The sequence below is a fragment of the Maniola jurtina genome, chromosome 13 (assembly GCF_905333055.1).
Source record: "Maniola jurtina chromosome 13, ilManJurt1.1, whole genome shotgun sequence".
Lineage (NCBI taxonomy): Eukaryota > Metazoa > Arthropoda > Insecta > Lepidoptera > Nymphalidae > Maniola > Maniola jurtina.
The window spans coordinates 7609616-7630430 of record NC_060041.1 but is presented as its reverse complement, the minus strand read 5'-3'; the positions used below and the strand labels follow the sequence as shown (position 1 = coordinate 7630430).

The 20815-nt window shown below is 35.1% G+C and overlaps 2 protein-coding genes across 7 annotated transcripts; both read left to right on the top strand.

Annotated features, from left to right (window-relative positions):
- The first annotated feature begins 169 nt into the window (after nucleotides 1-169).
- Nucleotides 170-15041, top strand: LOC123871120 (zinc finger protein 568-like). Of its 3 annotated transcripts, XR_006797216.1 has the most exons (11): nucleotides 170-333; nucleotides 983-1108; nucleotides 1639-1771; nucleotides 2590-2684; nucleotides 3119-3208; nucleotides 3814-3932; nucleotides 4344-4489; nucleotides 5192-5349; nucleotides 5864-5911; nucleotides 6324-7747; nucleotides 15031-15041. XR_006797216.1 is itself a non-coding variant. In XM_045914722.1 (10 exons), exons 1-10 carry the CDS (start codon nucleotides 298-300, stop codon nucleotides 6387-6389), a joined length of 1008 nt encoding a protein of 335 aa, XP_045770678.1. In that variant the 5' UTR covers nucleotides 170-297; the 3' UTR covers nucleotides 6390-8708. The 3 variants fall into 3 exon arrangements, 2 of the variants coding, with proteins under 2 accessions (XP_045770678.1, XP_045770677.1); XM_045914722.1 differs by lacking the exon at nucleotides 15031-15041 and having other exon boundaries at nucleotides 1648-1771; nucleotides 6324-8708; XM_045914721.1 differs by lacking the exon at nucleotides 15031-15041 and having other exon boundaries at nucleotides 6324-8708.
- On the top strand, nucleotides 11885-20727 carry LOC123871117. 4 transcript variants are annotated; one of them, XM_045914717.1, is made up of 10 exons: nucleotides 11885-12211; nucleotides 13488-13586; nucleotides 14307-14432; nucleotides 17543-17758; nucleotides 18773-19138; nucleotides 19302-19367; nucleotides 19458-19520; nucleotides 19675-19755; nucleotides 19844-19903; nucleotides 20336-20727. In XM_045914717.1, exons 3-10 carry the CDS (start codon nucleotides 14322-14324, stop codon nucleotides 20495-20497), a joined length of 1125 nt encoding a protein of 374 aa, XP_045770673.1. In that variant the 5' UTR covers nucleotides 11885-12211; nucleotides 13488-13586; nucleotides 14307-14321; the 3' UTR covers nucleotides 20498-20727. The 4 variants fall into 4 exon arrangements, with proteins under 4 accessions (XP_045770673.1, XP_045770672.1, XP_045770671.1 ...); XM_045914716.1 differs by lacking the exon at nucleotides 13488-13586 and having other exon boundaries at nucleotides 20336-20726; XM_045914715.1 differs by lacking the exons at nucleotides 11885-12211; nucleotides 13488-13586 and adding an exon at nucleotides 14051-14096.
- Nucleotides 20728-20815: the final 88 nt, after the last annotated feature.

The window sequence follows — 20815 nt, the reverse complement described above, 5'->3', positions numbered from 1 at the left end:
GTCATCCAAATGCCAAAAAATCCTTGTCGAATTGTATGTTGGTTGGGTTCTTCTCTTTAAATGTTGGGTTGGCTACCTCACAGAGAACTTTTGACGTAGACTTTCTGTACTAGTTTAATCCTATATGTTATTGGTCTGTGTTTAATAGTCTGTGTGCCTACCCCACTGTGCCCCACCCCGCTTCCTTCTACCTGTCTTTTACTGAGTACTGACGAGCTGTCGTATAATGAGAAAAATACTGGATATTTACAGAAATACTCTTGTTTTCATTTAAATTTGAAAAGCTGTGTATAAACAATGGATAAATGTGGAATCTGCCTAAATTCTGCAGACGTAAGTATCTTTTGGTGTTGGTTTAAATGGTTGTTTTGTATTTTACGGTCAATATTTTTTTGTTTTCTTTAGTGAGATTGTTACAAAAATAACGCTAGATGTTGAAATTTTACAAAGTTAAAGCCTAAAAGTGTTCTAATTGATCAATTTTGAGTTCTATCCCACTACAGTGTTAAAAAATGTAGCACCTTCTTGCAGTTGTAATAAAAAAACCTGCATTCGAAACCTGCCCGCGTTATTTTTTTTACTTCCCTCGACGTCGGTCTGTTTTTTTTACTGTCTGGCTCTGCGCCGTATAAAAAACATTTGTGTTTTTTTCTGTTAGCCAGTACCTACCGATTCGAATGCTAGCTTTCTGTTTCAATATCTCATCGTAATACTTTTATAAATTGGTACTTACAGTTTTTTTTCAATAGTGTTCGAAATTAATAGGTAATACGCGAACACCGGCTCCGTTAGTCATCTAGTAGGTCCTCCACAATAAATTAAACGTATGTAAAATATTTTGCAAGAATGTTTATAAAAAATGTTTCTTTTTAAATTTCAAATATATTTTATTAGTCTAGTTTTCTTTTAACAGCCATCTATAAATAAAGTTTGATGATTTGATATAGGTATATACATATTATTGAAGTTTTTTGTCCGTCAGCAATTATTTGAAACTGGTAAGGATGGGGTCTATGCTTGTTTCAAATGCCAACCCCTAGTCCCTGAAGTTACAATTGGTGACAACAATCAGGAAGAAACAGAGGAACAGTCTGCACTAAAAGATGAGGTAACACACTCATTTTATTTCACATCTATTAAATAACTGTAACACATTATAGGGGCATAGTTTTGCCGGTGCATCACAGAATTCTTAAAAACCTAAATCCATGTGGATGAAGCCGCAGGCGTCATTTGTTTAGTACAATGATAGCTTGCATCCTTGAAGATAGGACATACTTTACTTACTTAGGAGGATACTTTTTACCCTGGAAAATCAAAGAGTTCCACTGGTATTTAAAAAAAAACCCTAAATTGAGGCAGATAAAGTGCATTTTCTAATTGCTAGTAATTGTTAACTTACAATTTTTCTCCTAGATAAGCTCTAGACACAGAGAAACTCTACATTACTTTGGAAATCTACAAAAACGTTATGCAGAGTGATAATTTTAAGTATTTTAGACTTGATATGGTAATGAAAACTGACTTTTGAAATGGCAACAGACTCAGCAAAATATTTCTTACCTACCTAAATATTTACTGTAGAATTTTTACTGTATTTACTGTATTTGTGAAGAACATTGATAGCAATTGTTACAGGACTTGCAGGAGTCGGAGTCTGGGCTGTACTGTGAGATCTGCAACAAATATTTCAACAAGAGCATGCAGTTGCAGAACCATATGCGCAATCACCGTGCAGAGAGACGTTTTGTATGCACCTACTGCAATAAAGGTACTGTGCTTTAAGCCTATTCAAATAACAGGCACAGTTTGACACCTGTTCACTTCATTCACAAATATATATCATGATGAAGTTCTAATAAAATACAGCATGATGTGGTGTCAACTGTGCTTATTAATATTTAATATCTATCTCTTCTTATTAGCATGCTCCCAGTTTCTAATCAATGGGGATGATCCTGTAGCATCTCTAAAATAAGGCCTAAATTATGATCATAGCCGATTCATTAGAACCACCCGGCATCCATCCAGCACCACTCTTTCAGCGACCACTCGTTGTGGACTGGTGGTCCACGGGTGGAACGCCGCGTTATCACCTCGCGTGGTCAACAAGTGAATGTTGTGTGGTCAACGAGTATACATCGCGTGGTCCACGAGTGGACATCGCGTGGTCCACAAATTTTCGATTAGTTTGTCAGCGATTGGCACTATGTAGGTTGGCACGTAGCGTGAATCACTCGCGGGCAGCGTGCGGATCACTCAGAACCCGTGCGTTGTCATTGATCAGTCAACAGCAGGCAGACGACGAGCAGACGAGCCATCTGCGCGTGGACAGCTCGCGAGTGAGGCTATCCGCTGACGCTCACTAGCGTATGTCCATAGAAGTCCATATAAAAATATTAACCGCACGAGACGAGGCAGTGAAGTTCGGTGCCAGAAGGCTGTAATGAGCTATGACCTTAAGACCACCTCTGCATCATGCACTTTTTTTTCTTGTGTTTATTTGTGTCTGTGTTTTCTATCTATATTTTGGATTGGATACAGTAAAGTCATTCTTCTTTAGATAATCTCATGAATTATTATTGACAGCGTTTTCTCAATCAAACAACTTGCGGGCACATCTCCGCATTCACACCAATGAGCGACCATACAAATGCCAAGAGTGTGGAAAAGCTTTTACACAGGTAACAACATATCTATAACCTATTTTAAATAAGTTTTTTGAAGTTAAACATGTTGAACCTTGAAAACATAAACCTTGTTGAAACATGTAGGCAATATGCTTATGTCGTTCTTGTCGCGCGAATTAAGTGCGCTGAAGTTAAGTGGAATAAGATTGATTGCAAAAAAAAACTGCTTTTTAGGAATCCCATGAATTTGAGTTTCCGTAACAAAAAATAGCCTAAGTCCTTTCCTGGAATGCAAGCTATATGTCCAACTTTCAGCTAAAACAAGCCGGACCGTGAAAATTTAGCAGACAGACATACAAATCAAATCATTGGAACTTTTGCACTTATGATATTTGTATGGATATGATATAGTTTTAACGCCTTTGAACATATTGATTTGTTATATCTTATTAGTATTGTTTTAGTTTGAGTAATGTATTGGCTTTCAGGTCACAAACTTGAATAATCATGTACGTCTTCACACTGGTGAGCGGCCTTTTGCTTGTCCGGAGCCCGGTTGTGATAAGGCCTATGCGCAGGTGAGATAGCTGAATATAATAGTTTTTAGGGTTCTGTACCTCAATAGGAAAAACGGAACCCTTATAGGATCACTTTGTTTTCTGTCTGTCTGTCCATTTGTCAAATCTGTCAAGAAAACCTATAGGGTACTTCCTGTTGACCTAGAATCATGAAAAGCAGATTAGGTAGCTCTTATAGCGCAAAAAATTTGTTGTGGTGTCTTCTCGACAAACTAACGTTTATCGGGGTACGGGCCTCGAGGCCGAGTTTTAAAAAAAACAAAAAAATTTGTTCACAAAAAAAATAATTTACTACATCACACATAGATGGAGCAGTCTGTATTAACTTGCAGTGTTGCAAGTGCTAAATTTATAATTTAATTTTAATTATTACATTTTAATTTACGTAATTTAATTTGTATAGAACTAATTATGGACATTTAATTATTGTCTGAAATAAAATATTTTTATTATTTTATTTTTTCTTGTACGGTGGTACGGAACCCTTCGTGTGCGAGACCGACTCTAACTTGACCAGTGTTTTCATTAATTCTCATTTTCACCTGTTCTCATTAATTGTATTGGTGAACAATAAAGCAAACATTCATTCATCCAATTGTTTCCAGGTGACGAATCTAAATCAACATCGTAAAAGGCATATAAGCGGACGACCTATGGAGCCCAATTACGACTGCACTGTCTGCGGAGAACGCTTCTCTCAACGAAATCATATGTACATGCACAGGTAATCTGTCTATGCAAATTCAGTCTGAAAGAATTGTGAAAGTACAAATGGGGGAATAGTTATTTGTTCAACAAGATAGCAAAGTTCATTTATATTGCGAATGCCTAGTTTCAACCCTGAGCGGGCGAAGGATTCTAAGTTAGAATCCTGAATGTACCGAGGGATTCAAAGGCACAAGAAACAAAAACTTTTCTATTGTGTGATACATACAACTTTTCCACCTCACTAGTTCAAAAAGGGTGCCTTGATGAACTTTTCTTGAGACAACACTGAGTGAGCAAAAACGACTTTTGCTCACAGGCTTTAGACAGCAAAGACGACCTTCTTGAGCTAGTGAGGGGAAAATTTTTCTCACACTTCATACAATTGATTATTTATTGAAAAAAAACGTCGTATTGAAATGTTCACCAGGCGGGAGGCGCACTACATCAAGAACACCGCGCGCAGCGTGCGGCACACGTGCAAGCTATGCGCCGCCACGCTGCCCAGCGAGAAGCTGCTGCAGGACCACGTCGCGCAGCACTCCGTCAAAGAGAAAACCCAAGTCGAAGAGCATAGTAAGTTAACACTCTTAGGCTGAGATCTATAGAGCCCACGTTGACTTTGCTCAGACTTAAGACACTGTAAAAACGAGACAGCGTTATATCGCTGGCATAAATCTGTCTCGTTTTAACTGAAACTTAAGTATAAGCAAAGTCAAAATGCGCTCTTTAGATTTCAACCTTAGATTATCATCATCAACCTATCGCCGCCTCACTACTGAGCGTGGGGCTCCTGTTGGAATGCGAAAAGTTTGGCCATAGTCCCCCATGCTGGGCAAGTGGCAGAATTTACACTTTGTTGATCCGATCTTTGTTGACTCTTCAGATCCGACTTCGGCCCCCCTATCGGCTAAAAATGTATCAATCATTAAAGGACAGCATCAATGTCAAAACAAGGTATTTAGTCAATGGGATTGGCCAAAAACCATGTTTTGACATTGATGCTGTCCTTTAATGATTGATATATTTTTAGCCGATAGGCCCCCAGGAAACTTGTGATCCCGGCGCGCCGCGCCCTCAAGCTTCAGTCGATCGACGCTGGATCAGACAGTCGCCTTAGCAAGGAGCGCGCTCCAATATGTGCGCATGGATCGCGCGCGGAACGTCCATACCGACTGCGGCTTTGGATCGCGCAACCGCAGCGCGGTGGATCGTGTGTTGTAGACCCAACTAAGCCACGATTTTCCTCTTGTTTAGCGAGCTTGTTTGGTGTTGCAGAGTGGGGCGTGTCGTGCGTGTTCTCGTCGTGCGGCGTGCGGCTGTCGTCGCCGCGCGAGCACACGGAGCACCTGCTGCGCGCGCACCAGCTGCGCGTGCTCGCCAACACGCGCCACGACGCGCACCTCCACCCGCCGAGGCGCGGCCGACCGCCCAAGGTAAGACGGCGGGACCGGCCGCGTAGTTGTTCTAAGCTTCGGGGTGTCTTGCAGAGTGAGGCGTGTCGTCGTCTTCTCGTCGTGCGGCGTGCAGTGATCATTGTTTAGGGGTTCGTACCACAAAAAGAAAAAAGGATATAGGGATAAGATCACTTCGTTGTCCGTCTAGGGTCTGTCTGTCTGTCGTGTCTGTCAAGAAAAACCTATACGGTACTTCCCTTTGACCTAGAATCATGAAATTTGGCAGGTAAGTTGGTCTTATATCATAAGTAAAGAAAAATATCCGGAAATCGTCAAATCCCGTTCCCGAAAAAATTAATTTGCTAAAATCACATATAGATGGCGCAGTCCGTCATTAACTTGCAGTGTTACACACTTCAGTGTTACACTATCTTGTACAAAGGTATGTGTGAGCGAGTACGACTCGCACTTGACCGGTTTTTTAATATTATGTAAAATCTTATTGGCAAGTTCTGTCCTAGGGAGTTGTTAAAAGCAATTTTGTTTGTTACAGATTTTAAAAGACCCTCTGGACGTCTCAGCACACCAAGAATATGAAGAAGTAAGCTGATTTTCATTATGTGCTTTTAATAATTTAAGGTTTTACTGACCTCTGTAAAATTCACACCATAAATATATAATTTTGCTGAATTATCATTCATAAATACACAGGACAGGATAATAAATACATTACTGAAATATAAAATAAAAATATACCGGAACTAAGGAAATTGATGGCTTAGTATTATTGGAGTATGAGGCGAAGCTGAGCACTTCTCTAGCGGAATTCAATAAAAAAGTTTTACTGCAGCAGAGTTAGACGATGGTAATAATAATTGAACACGTTTGCCACGTGAAATCTAATAATTTTTCTTCCGATGAACTAAGCAAAATTACTTGGCGTGGTGGTAAAATTTTCGAATATACATATATTATTACTTTACTATAGCTAATATAAAATTACTACTTTACAGGTAAAAATAATTAAAGAAGAGCCACAATATTTGCCCAAGCTAAAAGTGCAGAGTCTGTTTCAGTGATAAAAGTTATATAAAGCAGACATTCTATGATAGAATAACAGTTTAAACATAGTTTCCATTATTTCACAAAGTTTAGGAACTTAATGAAGAACCACTATATTATGTACTTAGATGGATATCAATATGATATATTTAGGTATGTTTAAGAATATTCGAGAATATTTTAATTAATTAATTTTAAGATAAGTACTATAAATATTGTAAGTGCAATTTACTTTTAACTATTCATAAGTTGTAAAGAAAATCTAAAATATATACGTAGATGAAATAAGTAACAGGCAATAAAATATATAATATTGGTTATTCGAAACTTAAAGGATTATAAAGTAGTCAGTTATGTTTTGTTTTATAAAATGTAAACAATACGAAAGCATAGAAATTCGAGTTATTTTCTGCGGGTTTTCACGTAAAAACAATTAATATACTTAGGTCCTACTTAATTTTTGGGTATTGGAGTAAAGTGTAAACTGATATAATTATTACCTATGCCTAGATGAATAGTCATTGATCAGTCACCTCGTCCTAAGAGGTCAAAATTAGATGACTCTCAGGAAGTTGACACAGAAAGAAAGTGATAAAGTTGAAAAATAAAGTTTTTGAAGAAAGTGGACTCATTCATTGACCTGATTATGCATAATGGTTGGCATAGTCCCAGAAAATAGACCCTTTTTAATGACATTATCTTCTCGTTTTATCTAATATTACTTAAATTATGAAAGTTTTATCATCTGAACATTTTAATTATTATGCACAATACCCACGTAAAAACATATTCACAGAATATATCCCCTGTTGCGTGTAAGTATAAAAGAAAAGTACATATTATTATATTATACAAAGTAATGTTATTATGTAAATATGAATAAAAAAAGTTAATTTGTATACCTATATTTCTTTTTTATTAGAATATTTTTGTATATCTACTGATTGGTAATTCGATAATATTCATTTTTTAATTACTTACCTATACAAAGTAAAAAAAAAAACTCGTCGAAACAAATGATCAATATGCCTACTTATATTCAATTTTCACTGTATATTTTATTAAGTAGGTATATAATAATAGTATGTTACATAATATATTATATTTTAATTGATTTGAGCTGGACTCCGAAACTATCTGCAATCCGTTTAAGATTGGAATAATTTTATCTAAAACTCTGACAGTAAGCTGTTGTGATCTCATGAAATCACAAGAAAATTGTTCTTAATTTGAACCTTAAGGCTACTATGATAAGGTTTAGAATTTAGTCGGCTTTAAAACCTGTGTGATGGTCTCGAAAAAGTATTATTTATGTAAAAGATAGTTTCTATGTTTAGTTTGAAACTACAAATTTTATGTTTGAATATCATCATACGTATCAGTGTGTTGATCGTAGTCTCCTCTGATTGGATCTCTCAAGATTGTTGTAATGTGATAGTCCCAATTTGGTGCTAGCCCTGAGAATGTTGTGATTATCGCAATGCTACAATTTCATTTGTTATAATATTTTGACAATGACAAGTCTAAATTTATTGCTATCCCTTTTGGTATTGCTAGACAATGCAGTGTTCTGCTTTTGAGTTTCTAGATCTAGGCCTAAGTTACCCTATTTTTTTATTTAAATAGCTCGCGTTCATTTCACGACCTTAAATCTTAAATCTTGTGACGAAAAGATTTTTGGTTATCATTTTCAAAGTAACCTAAGTAACGTCTCAGTAACGCATAATTAATTAGTTGGTATATCCATAAAAATACGCTATTATTCTGCAATCTAGAATGAATTGTTTTTTATTCTGTTTTCCGAGTGTACCTATTACCTTCTACTCTCCCAAGTTTTTACCCCAAATTACCCTAAATCCCTGTCAACATAAAATACCCTAAGCCGTACCTAAAAGTAGTCGTTTCCCTAAATCCCTAAAAGTGGAAACACTGTCACCATGCTTCAGAAAAGGATAGCACTGGATGTAGGCCTGTCAGCTTAGTTTGGAGATTGTGTAAAACGAACAAACCTTAAAGTCAGCCAGTCAGAAGTGGTTGCGATGCACTACCTGTAACTAACAAATTACGGCGGTAGGGCAGCTGGTCAATGTCATCGCCATCGTATATCATCATCGTAATATGATGATAATAATTAATCTATGCTTATAATAATAAAATTGATATCAATCAATGATCCAATGATATTATTTTATCAAACTGGAGTGAAAAACTAACGACCTTTTTATTAATACGTAACCTCTCCGCCGCAGCTGCTGAGGTGTGCGATCAACTTGTTAATTTATTTCTTTGAGTTTAAAAATATAACTCCTTTGCGAAAAATGTCATTTTCACTTGGTTTTGAATTTGATACTAGATTTTTATTTATTCTTAATTTTTATTCAATAATATGCTGCAGGATTTATATTAATTTTATTAGTCCCTCTGATAATAATATAATTTTAAATGTAGAATCTGATTGTAATGCAGGGAATAAAAATCTCGTGGCATCAATAAAAATATACCTATACCGTTAGATAAGAGCCAGTTGCATTTAGGGTGAGATCTATAGAGCACACTCTGACTTTGCTTAGACCTAAGACAGAGTTAAAACGAGACAGATGTATATCTCTCACATAAATCTGTCTCATTTTAACTCAATCCTAAGTCCGAGCAAAGTCAAAGTGCGCTCTATAATCTCAGCCTTAGATGAAAGCAGTGGCGTGCAGCTCATAGAGGTATAAAAGTACTGCCTACCCTAATTGTAATAAATCAATACTTATTTTCCATTATGACCTGTCAGAACATAAGTTCATACTTTAGTGCCTAGCCTGGCTTTAAACCTGTGCACGCCACTGAATGATAGGTACCTCTAGTATAGGTAATTTGATCCTGTAAAATCTGGTCACCCTAAATACTCTACTCTCATTTAAATGCTTGATTATGAAATGTATGAAAAGCGTGATAGTGAAAGTTGCCATCTTTCATTCGTGACGTTGGGAGGCTCCACCACACAGGTGCGTTATAACAATCGATATTATCGCATGCATTATTGCGATGATGCATGCCATGTCTTTCCGATATTTCCGTGTGCTGGGACTCCTACAGGCGCCTGCCCACCCTACACCGTCGCGTAACCGACTACTGCCTGTAGAATCCATTGGGAGGCATGTGTGATCGCACGCACGTGCCGAAACAAAGCTCCTTTCTCTCTTGCGTCAAAAATCTAACATTATTCAAACTAATGAAACATGTTTAGAACAAAATATTGCGTCTCCTGCGACAGAAACAGAAAGTCATCTTGGAAAAGTTTGAATAACTTAAGATCTTGAAGTTTATTAATTTCATTTCTTGTGGTCTCTGGGTGTATCACGCTCGCATATCAAATTAATAAAAACTAGTGTTGTTTTTATTCCAATTCATTTGAAAATACTCGAACAAAATTGTACAAACACACAAGTGGCGAAGCCTAGAGGCGTTTGCTAGGTATTAGAGACGCAAGCGAACGCGTGGATGTTATCCCGTTCTAGCTAGGGACTTCATACAAAACACCAATATGTAGGTACCAACACCTACTAAAAACAAATCGTAATAAAACGCATCACGGTAATGTCAACCGTTATAATGCACCTCTGTGGTGGAGACTTTAACCGTTAAGAAAGCCTTAATGTAATGATAGCTGGCTTGTAGCATTAAGTATAAGGTGCAAATGTTCCTATGAGTGTCACAGTATCGGTTTAGTTATTCGATGGATATAAAGCGTTGTAAGTAGTTGTATAATAGACGACAATTTCAATATTTCTAGCCTTGTTAAGATGTGTGGCGGAGATTTTTCTATTAACATACACTTATCTTAATAAAATATACAATTTTCAATTATATTTGTTGTTTTTTTAAGGTCCCGTACCTTAAAAGGAAAAAGGAACCCTTATAGGATCACTTTGTTGTCTGTCTGCCCGTCCGTCCGTCCGTCGTATGTCAAGAAAACCTATAGGGTATTTCGCGTCGACCTACAAACATGAAATTTGCTAGATAGGTGACTAGCACAAGTAAAGGGATAAATCCGAAAACAGAGAATTTATGGTTACATCACAAAAAAAATTAAAATGTGTTCACGAAAAAAATAATGTACTGAATCACATAGGTAGCGCTGTTATAATTAACTTGCTGTGTTGCACATAAAATATCTGGTACGATGGCACGGAACCATTCATAAGCGAGTCCGACTCGCACTTGACCAGTTTTTTCAATCAACACAACTTGCATACGACAAGTTCTCTATCTTCAATGTCATTGATACAAAATGAATAGTCGTGTGAGTAGGTGACATAGATCTCACGTTGATACTGAGCAGAAAGAATAGGGAATAGTGGTTCGAAGGTGTTTTTTTCTATATCCCTTTATAGGCGTAACCACGGAAATCAGTGGGTATAACAATTGGATTCTTGATTCATTGTTTGAATAATAAAATAGGTACCTACCTACCTTCAGTTTATACAGAATGTAACGGCTATACTCGCGTATTAAGTCGATGTAAGCCCGACAAGTTTCAGGTACCTTCAGTGAATTTTATTTATACAACGATTAATAAAATAGTTTGCAAGCTGTGCCAAAACAAACGAACATTTTTTGGGTTTTCTTTCACGGTTTATTGCGATGTTCTAGCTTGGAAAAGAAATATTTCATAAGTACACCGAAAATACGATGTTCATAATTATGTACAGAACCCTAAAAGTGCGAGGTCCGACTCGCACTTGACCGGTTTTTTTGATTATTCCTAACAACTTAGCTTAGTGCTTAGGTAACTCGCCGAGAGATTGCGCGTAGATTGACTATTTACCTACTATTTTAGTGGCCACAAAAAATGACTAACCTGCTGAGTTTTATAACGAACGTATATATATAAATATTATAGTGGCTAAAATAATAGGTATTTTTTAGACGTACTGACTAAGTAGATAGGTAATTTAGAAGACAATGTAAATTTTTAGAGCGAATAATGCTATTAAATAGAAGTCTGTTTAATTACCTACATGCCATAACTAATTAACTTCAGCCGTTACTTTGTTATTCGTCAATAAAATATGGTAAGCTAGGTATTTTTTGAGAAAGAACAATGTTGCTGGAAGCAACTTTTTTTAATTTTATTGAGATACAAGTTAACCCTTGACTACAATCACACCTGGTGGTAAGTGACGAGGCAGTCTTAGATGGACACGGGCTCACCGGGAAGGGTTATGACAGTTTTCATACTCCTTTGGTTACTCCTTTGGTTTGGTTTCTACAAGGTATCGTACCGTAACGCTAAATCGCTTGACGGCACAGCACTATGGTGGTAACTAGCCACGGCCGATGCCTCCTACCAAACCAGACCAAGAAATTATAAAATTCCAAACGCCTGCCTGCAATCAAACGTATCAAAAGATAACATACCTACAGATAGGTGGATTTATTATTATTTATTAATTTTAGTTGTAAATAAATAAGGTAGGTAGTTAGGTAGGTACTACAAGCAAAGGTAAGTGACAAGTGACAACAAACTGGAGAAAAAAGTCGAATTTACTTGTTTCTTACGCAAGCATTAAAAAAATACACACATTTTGCTATATTTAAAACCACTTCGGATTCAGACCTTGAGCACTTGATACGACCTAAGAAAACCTTAACTCGATTTACTTTCGTGTTATTGCTTGTAGGTTCGTTCACTGCGTTACATATTGTATTGAACTCTTAATAATTATAGTTAACAGTTTTTAATACCTAAATAGTTCAAAGTGCAAGATAAAGAGGGTTATTGATATCTAAACATTGCGATACAATTTTTGTGAAGTGCTGTGATTACATCTTAAATATCTAAAACAAGGTAAGTAGTTAAGTGGAGTGACTTTGAACTTGGACCCTTCTTTCCAAACTAGTATTAGGAAAGGTTTGGAAGCATTATATTTATTTTCCCAGTGTTGCCATAAAAAAATAGGTGAGATGCTGGAGTAAGATGCCGACTAAGCACTCGTAATACCCCTACTACCTATAATTAGCGATTCGAGAACGTAAAAGCTTGAATTGGTATTTTTATAAAATTATTTGCTAAATGCCACCTAATCTATTTTACCCTTAACTTCGTTTACGTGCATTTAGGCTTTCAAATCTTCCGTAGGAACCTATAATGTCTTTCCGGTATGGAAAATATTTTAAGTGTTCGAGATGCAAGCCATCTGTGCTGCTACTAAACCATTTCCGTAAACAAAATGTAATTTTATGGTAAGGTAGACCGAAGCTAGGATTCGGACAGATTTTCCATACAAAAACTCTCAAAACTTCTTAAGTGATTAACTTGTTTAACTCTTTACTAGCAAAACCCAAAGCAAATTTTTGAAAATCAATGAGGCGGTGGAATTTTTAAAAATCCTGAAACATCTAGTTTTTTCGGTTCCTTTATCCATGTCTGGGGAGCCCCCTTGAAAAATAATTAAATTGAATTTCTAATTCAAAATTTGGTTTTAGGTGTAGAACCTTAATGAACGAAATATGAAAATTTCAGGTTTGTAACTCATTTAGTATACGAGCTAGATACCTGTGACACGCGGACAAACAGACAGCAGAGTGACGTTAAATAGGGCTCTGTTTTTATCCTCTAGTTATGGAACCCTAAAATGATGGGGTTTGGAAATTCCACCCCTTTAGGGATTTCTAAGTTCTCAGTAAGCGCTTGGGTACATCATACTTATTAAAAGGAATTTACCTAGTATTATCAAAATTTCAAGTTTCTAGCCCCAGCAGTTTAGGCTGGGCGTTCATCAGTCAGTCAGTCTTTTACTCGTAAGTATCTACTTATAGATTGGTCAGACGGTTTGTATTACAAGTATAGGAAATAAGCGTCTAGCCATAGTTCAAAGGGATGGGTTATTTGATAGTTAGTAATTTGTTGGACGGAAAACGACAAGTCGGTTTGGCAAGTCGAGTGGCGCAACTGTAACTTCCGTAGTATGGATAATCAAGGACCTTCGTCCAAAACGCCCACATATACAGGCCGTGTATTTTTAATATTTTTTTATCATGTACTTACCTCAGTGACTTCGTTCGTATCGGTTCGGTTCGGTTTAGGTTTTCTACTAAGCTCATCGGATCGGTTTGTTTTCAAGGGATAAAAACTCGCTAACGCGGTGCGGGATAGCGCGGGTGATGTGCGGGTGTGCGGGACGTCTCCACCCCGATTGTCATGTCGACCTGTCGCAAACTAGGTACCTACTTACCTGCTTTAAAAACTATCTACTTATATTATAACTATTATAATTTATTATAACTATCTACTTATATATAAGAGGAAAGATTTGTTTGTTTGTAATCGATAAACTCTGAACTACTGAATCGATTTTAATAATTATTTCACCATTAGAAAGATACTTTATCCAGAAGTAACATAAGCAATAAATTACACATGTACCGTGGGTGAAGTGATGGCAAAGCTAGTATTTTACAAAAGGACAAATTGACTGACTTACATATCAACGTATAGGTACCTAGTTACGGTAGATTCTCTCTTTGACTCATTAATAATTTTGAGAATTTCCTCTAAAAAGCTTAAAGCAAAGCTGGTACCTACCTATATAACCAAAAGTGCAAAAAAAGGAAGCCTACTGTATATTATGGAACGGAAACATTGTTGTTATAAGATATTCCTTGCAGCTATCACTACTTGACCAATAACCGTGTGATATCTGATAGAGTAACATCTTGGATCGTATATGAACGTAATAACTTACCTACTGTACCGACCATAATATAGTTATTATATCTTTTAGTAATTATAATTACCTACCTAGGTACCTACTTAGTTGAATTCGAATTTTTGGAACGTCTAATTAAGCAAGTTCAAATTCACATTCCAAAGTAATGAAGTCATTAACAAAGTTATATATTGAATGCAGTAATGTTTTTATTAGGTAATTGATATTTTATAGGTGCCAGTAAACGTCATGGGTCGGCAAAGCTGCATTGGTGGTATATTGGCTTTCTCTCTACTGGCCAGTGCGTTCTGTCTTCCAACAAGTGTTTCAAGAAGTAGGAGACAATCATCTGATTCATCAGTAAGTTGCTTTACATATTATTTGCATCATACCAAGTTAGCCAGCTTCCATCTGAAAGCGGGCTAACTTGAAAGGGGTATGGCAGTTTTATTAAATCCAACCCCTTAGTATCAAGTATCAATTTCTACGCGACATTGTACCGGAACGTTATATCGCTTGTTGGCACGGTTTTGCCGGTAGGGCAGTAACTAACCACGGCTAAAGCCTCTCACAAAATCAGACCAGACACTATTTGGACATTATAAATTCCCTAATTGGTCCTGATCGCAGTCAAAGACTAAGTAATGGAATAAATAAATCTCTATTCATTAATAGAGAAACTGATGCAATTGAGGTGTCCTTTATTCCGCTATCAATAAAATAATAAGGTAGGTACTTTTGAAGAACTTTTACCTACTTTTAAGCACTCATTAACCCTTTTATGGAAATACCAAGTTCGCTCAATCTATCATCGTTTAACTTGTATAAAGAGAAAGTTTTACAAGGTAACATAATAAACTTTAAGATTCTTCAACAAAAGTTTACTGGTGATGAATTATTTTGAAGAGCAAGTGCATCATGAATCATGCCACAAAGATTGAGTCATATTGCTCTTGAGTGTTACAAAATATGCCTAGTGAGAAGGCCTAGACACCTTTAAAAAAGTGTCTGGGTCTCTCACTTGTTTATTTGTCCAATATTTTGTTTAGGTACTTATTTTAAAATGAATTCGGGTAAAGACAAGACTATTCTATTTTTTCATTTGATATGTAAGCGCCCTGCAATGTAGGATGTGTTATCTTGGACCACAAAAATAAAATAAAAATAAACTTCTAGAACATTTAAAGTTGTCCAATCCAACCTGACTTTTTGTTATAAGTCCTTTTTTTGCCACTTTGGTTTGTTACATTTTTGACGCAGAAGATTTGTACATTATTTGACATACTCGATGAGGCAAGCAATGAATTTACATTATTTACGCAGGGATCATTAGATTTCTTATCATTATTCAGAATGAGTATTGCAATGTTTCTGTAAGATTTAAGAAAAAAATCCGCGCTGACTTCGCTCGCGTTTACGTTTTCAATAATGCTTCAAAAAAAAAAAATTGAGCTTTCTCAATCCCCCCACTTTCTGTGTGTCCACGGTATAGTCACGGTATACGGGTTGATCATAGCGATGATGATGATGATACCAGTTGAACAGTTTTTTAAAAATTTAAACTACTTAGATGCCTACTTTAAAACAACTACCTATCGCATTTAATTCGTTTTTAATTTTTGTAAAAGGTGACCTTTAATCCGCAAACACTTTTTGTGAAACTGCGTCAGAAACAAAAAAAAATAACTTGCTGTGACTTCTGATAAAAAGACGTCTAAGACAGCTCTTAAACCTTGAAAAAACTCCACATACATAATCTCATTTAACTATTGCCAGAATGGTAACACATTCTTAGCATTTTTTATTTGAGGTAGGTACTTAATAGGTACCTAATTAATTGTTTGGTATCTTTTATTAACCCCCGACCCAAAAAGAGGGGTGTTATAAGTTTGACGTGTGTATCTGTGTATCTGTGTGTCTGTGTATCTGTGTATCTGTGTATCTGTGTATCTGTGGCATCGTAGCGCCTAAACGAATGAACTGATTTTAATTTAGTTTTTTTTTTGTTTGAAAGGTGGCTTGATCGAGAGTGTTCTTAGCTATAATCTAAAAAAATTGGTTCAGCCGTTTAAGAGTTATGAGCTCTTTTCTAGTTTTCTTGTAGAAAAGAAGGTTAGATAACCGTTAGGTTCATAATATTATGTCAATAGACAAATGTCAAGCTGTCAAGATGGACGTTGCCTAAATATATAATTATTTATTTGAAAATGATGTTTTGGAAAACTCAAATACTTTGGATCGTCGGGGGTGTTATAAATTTTTAATTTACACTTGTTATGTTATACTTTCTTGCTAGTATTAGGTAAATAAATTGTGGGTGTACCAACCATTTCTGTCGTCTTGAGAATCTGTCTTTATGAGATTCTCTCCTTATGAGAAACAAAAAAAAATGTTAGAGACCCCCACTTTTTTTCATGTAACATCCGTCAGGTCAATTTTTTGGTATAAAATATAGCCTGTGTCACCTGGACCTTTACGATGAATCGATTGACACCTCATTCATCAAAATTGGCCCAGTAGTTTAGGCGCTATGTTGGAATACACAGAATCTGGATACAAACATACACACATACATACATACATAGACTGCTAAAATCATAACCCTTCCTTTGCCGCAGTCGGGTCAAAAGGCTCTGCTGTACCTATAATTATTATTTATTAAAAAAATATCACCGGATGTCCGCACACCGCAAGCCTTGACATCATCGGCTTTCAGAAAACGACAGGTCTTATTATTATACCTACTTTAAAATTGAGACAGGCCTAATTGAAGGACAAACGAACGAACAAACACAATTTCAACACTTTCAACACTTTTATGTAGAACACTGCAATAATATGGACTGCACCACCTAGGTATTATTATAATATGTGATTTAGTAAATAGATTTTTTCATAAACACATTTTAATTTTTTCTTTATGATGCAGAGGTATCATACATATTCACGATTTTCGGATTTTTTCCTTAACATGTACATAGACCTACCTTCATGCTAAATTCCATAATTCTAGGTCAACGGGAAGTAGCCGTTAGGTTTTCTTGACAGACACGACGGACGGACAGACAGACAGAAAACAAAGTAATCCTTTAAAGGTTCCTTTTTCCGTACCCTAAAAATAAATGTGATAAAATGATAGCCTAAGAATTTATTTAGGTATACGCGTAAGTAAATACTAATAAAAGTTGTAACAGCTTGATTATTACACTAATATTATAAAGGCGAACCGCGAAAGTTTGTGTGTATGTGTGTATGTTTGTTACTCTTTCACGCAAAAACTACTGGACGGGTTTGGTGGAAATTTAGAATAGAGATAAGTTATATCGTGGATTAACACATAGGTTTCATTTTATCCTGGAAAATTAAAAAGTTCCTACGAGATTTTTAAAAACCTATTGGTATCCACGCCAAAAAAGTTTCGGGCATTATCTAGTTGTACTTACTTAAAATCTTAAATTAAATGATTTCAGAATGGAGATTCAACGCCAAATGCTACCGATGACAAAGATGTAAATAACGAAGTAGACTTTGATCAGCCTGCACCAGTGCCTTTCAATGACGATGATGATAACGACGATGACTTCCCCTCCTACCCGCAAAGCGACTCATCCGGGGGCGGTGGCAGCAACTTGTTCAGCTTGCTTAGCTTAGTTACATCTTTTCTTCCAGGATCAAGCAGTTCAAGTGTAAGTTTAATCATATTTTTAAACGACTTCTAAAAAGGAGGAGGTTCTCAATTCGTCTGATTTTTTTTTTATGTACGTTCCCCGATTACTCAAAGACGCCTGGATCGATTTGGATTTTTTTTTTGTCAGAAAGGGTATACCTACTTTACAGGTGGTCCTACATAAATTTGGTGAAGATCTGATGAATATCTTCGGAGATGGAGAACAGAACTCCTCAATGTGTCTGTGGTTTTTGAAGTTGGTTTTATTTTTCTTTTGAAAATTTTTTCTTTGTAATTTTTAAGTTATTTGCTGAAAAAAGTTAAACTCTCTTTATTGTCTGATTATTTGTTGCTTTTGATATGCACGTTTGTTTGTGTGTACGTGTTTTACTGATTTTATCTTATAAAAAATCACTGATACTTTTTATACTATGTGTGTGCGTGTTTTCATTATTATAACACTAAAATATCACTAATATATTACATGTCATATGTTGTATAATACATATTATGATGAGGATATCGATCCGATATATTATTAGTGATACCGTATTCGATATCACTAATATTTGATATATAAGTGATATCGAATATGGTATTGCTTGGCTCGAACAACATGTGTGCGTATTTTTTATCACTGAATATTTTTGCACTGGTGTCGACGTTTAGTTTTTCACTAACAAGAGGAATTATTTCATTAATTTATATTTGAAACAACAGCGTTACGTGTTGAGTTTTTGTGTGACAATTTGTGCAGATTTTCCAGAGCACATTTATTTTTATTAACAAGGACTTGGAGTGTGTGCGTTGACTTTTGCGGGAAACCTATCTATTTGCACATATTATTCAATATCGCGAAAGGTAAGTCACCATCTATTTATAATAATAATGTTTTTGCCTTAGGTACACTTCAAGGAAAATTACGAAATAATTTTCAAAAATATATTAATTTTTTTAGATTTTACCATAATTTTACATAATTTATGATTTACTATTTCACTATTTATTTATAAACATATTATGCTATTTTTAGGGGCCAATACAGAAGTATTTAAAAGCAATCGTTAAAAGCAGTAAGCCTAAGATTATTATTCGAAGAAATGGCGTGAGTAATAATGAAATCGATAACGATTATATAGCTGACTTAAAACCACCTCCAATTTTAAAAGAATTGAATAAAAGTACTGCTAATATTGAAATAGAAAATTCCAAAAGCGAATCGAATGAATCTGATAATGATAATAACACCGAAGAAGAAAGTTTGGAAAACGATGAAGAAAGAAATGAGTCAGATGAGAATTCTATTGATATCGACGACGAAGATTATGATGAACCACCGGGAGGGGGAGACGGCGAGGGTGGTGGCCTTTTGGGTCTTCTTGCTGGTCTCAGTGGAGGAGTAAGTTGACATTTTTTTTATTTTGACTCACCCAAAATATGTCAGAATAATTAATTTAAAATGACTATCATAAAAATTAGCTTACCTAAAGTTACCTACATAATTATTCTTGTTCTTGCTATGGGGGTGTTTTCATGTCTGTAATTAATTATTATTGTTTTAGGAGGACGGACAATCTGATTTGGGATCATTACTTGCGACAGTAAGCGGAATTATTGCAAATCTGAGCGTAAGTACTCGTATCCCAATGTTTAAAAAAAAATCAATATTTTTATTATGAGGAATTTGAATGTACCTATAAAATATTTTTACTTTTTAGGGTGATGGTATCGATCTTAATGCTCTGATTGCATCTGGAATTGGCCTCTTTGTTGGATTATTGGTATGTGTTTTGATTTTTGAAATTTTTGCATATATAGAACTTATATTTTATTTATTAATAATTTAGTAGTATATTAAGTAAAGAGATTTATCTGAAAAATAAAATATATCTTGGAAATGAAATAACACCTAATCAAAAAATATATAATTTACAGTCCGAAGGTGAAGAAAATCCAGGTGAAATATTAGCAAGCTATCTGCTTACGTCATTAGATACAATCACAGGTGGAGGCGCGGTGCGTATTTATCTTAATTAAATTCTACGATAAAAATAAAAATGAATTTATACCTATGGTTGATTAAAATAATTTATATTGATTTCAGAAAAACAACGGTGCCTTTTTTGGTAAATTTTTAAGGAAATTAGTGAAAGGCACAAGTGCTGTAAGTAATAAGTTAATAACGTATTATTATTATGAAAAATAATTTAAGTACTTATATTTCGTGTCGTTTTTTTACTATTATATATTTGAAAACATATTTATTACCTTGCTTCATTCAAAACGATGATAATAAAATTAAAATGAAGCACGATCTAATAATAAATTGATTATTATAGTACCTACTAATAATAAATTATTATTAGTACAATATTGTAATTAATTAATTATTTAAATATCTTATGAATGATAATTAATTATTAAGTAATAACATTAATATTATACAGTACAAACCTATTACATCGAGTATATTCGAGTTCTTATTTTTTTTCTTCTCTGGCTTCATTTAATGTTGGTAGGGAATTCAAATGCACGCATTACTGAATACATATTAAAAAAACATATGCCTCCAATTTATAATCATGTAAAATTTCAGGGAGGTGATCCTGACGCGGACTCAGAAGAAAATAACATGGAAACTAAAGACTCAGCTGGATTCTTTGCAAGCTTCCTAATGGGTCTTCTTGGAGACATGTCGAAAGGCAGTTCAGGGTCCTACCCCATGAGACGACACGTTCAGAACAATCTATTGCATTGAATGATGAAGATTTAGAAATACTGCAAAAAAGTGGATACCAAATACTCCAAAAATAAATAAAAACCTTATTACGTTTTTTTTATTATAGTTTGTAATTTTTTATTGAAAAATAAATTATTTGCCTATTAAATAATCAATTTTGTGAAGGTACATGCCTGTTTATTTATAATTTTATTTTAATCGTATATATTTATCATTTCTAAGCCTATTTCAGAATTTTTATTGTCATCGGCACTACTTATTATGCCTAATCTTTATATCCTGTCTATAATAATACACAAATTCAATTTTTCTATTCTAGTATGTATACGTAAGTAT

Coding starts and splice junctions, on each gene's coding strand:
- LOC123871120 (XM_045914721.1), top strand. CDS start 298: ATGGATAAATGTGGAATCTGCCTAAATTCTGCAGAC. Junction 334..982: donor TCTGCCTAAATTCTGCAGAC/GTAAGTATCTTT, acceptor TTTGTCCGTCAG/CAATTATTTGAAACTGGTAA. Junction 4,490..5,191: donor AACCCAAGTCGAAGAGCATA/GTAAGTTAACAC, acceptor TTGGTGTTGCAG/AGTGGGGCGTGTCGTGCGTG.
- LOC123871117 (XM_045914715.1), top strand. Junction 19,139..19,301: donor TTGCTGGTCTCAGTGGAGGA/GTAAGTTGACAT, acceptor TTATTGTTTTAG/GAGGACGGACAATCTGATTT. Junction 19,521..19,674: donor GCCTCTTTGTTGGATTATTG/GTATGTGTTTTG, acceptor TATAATTTACAG/TCCGAAGGTGAAGAAAATCC.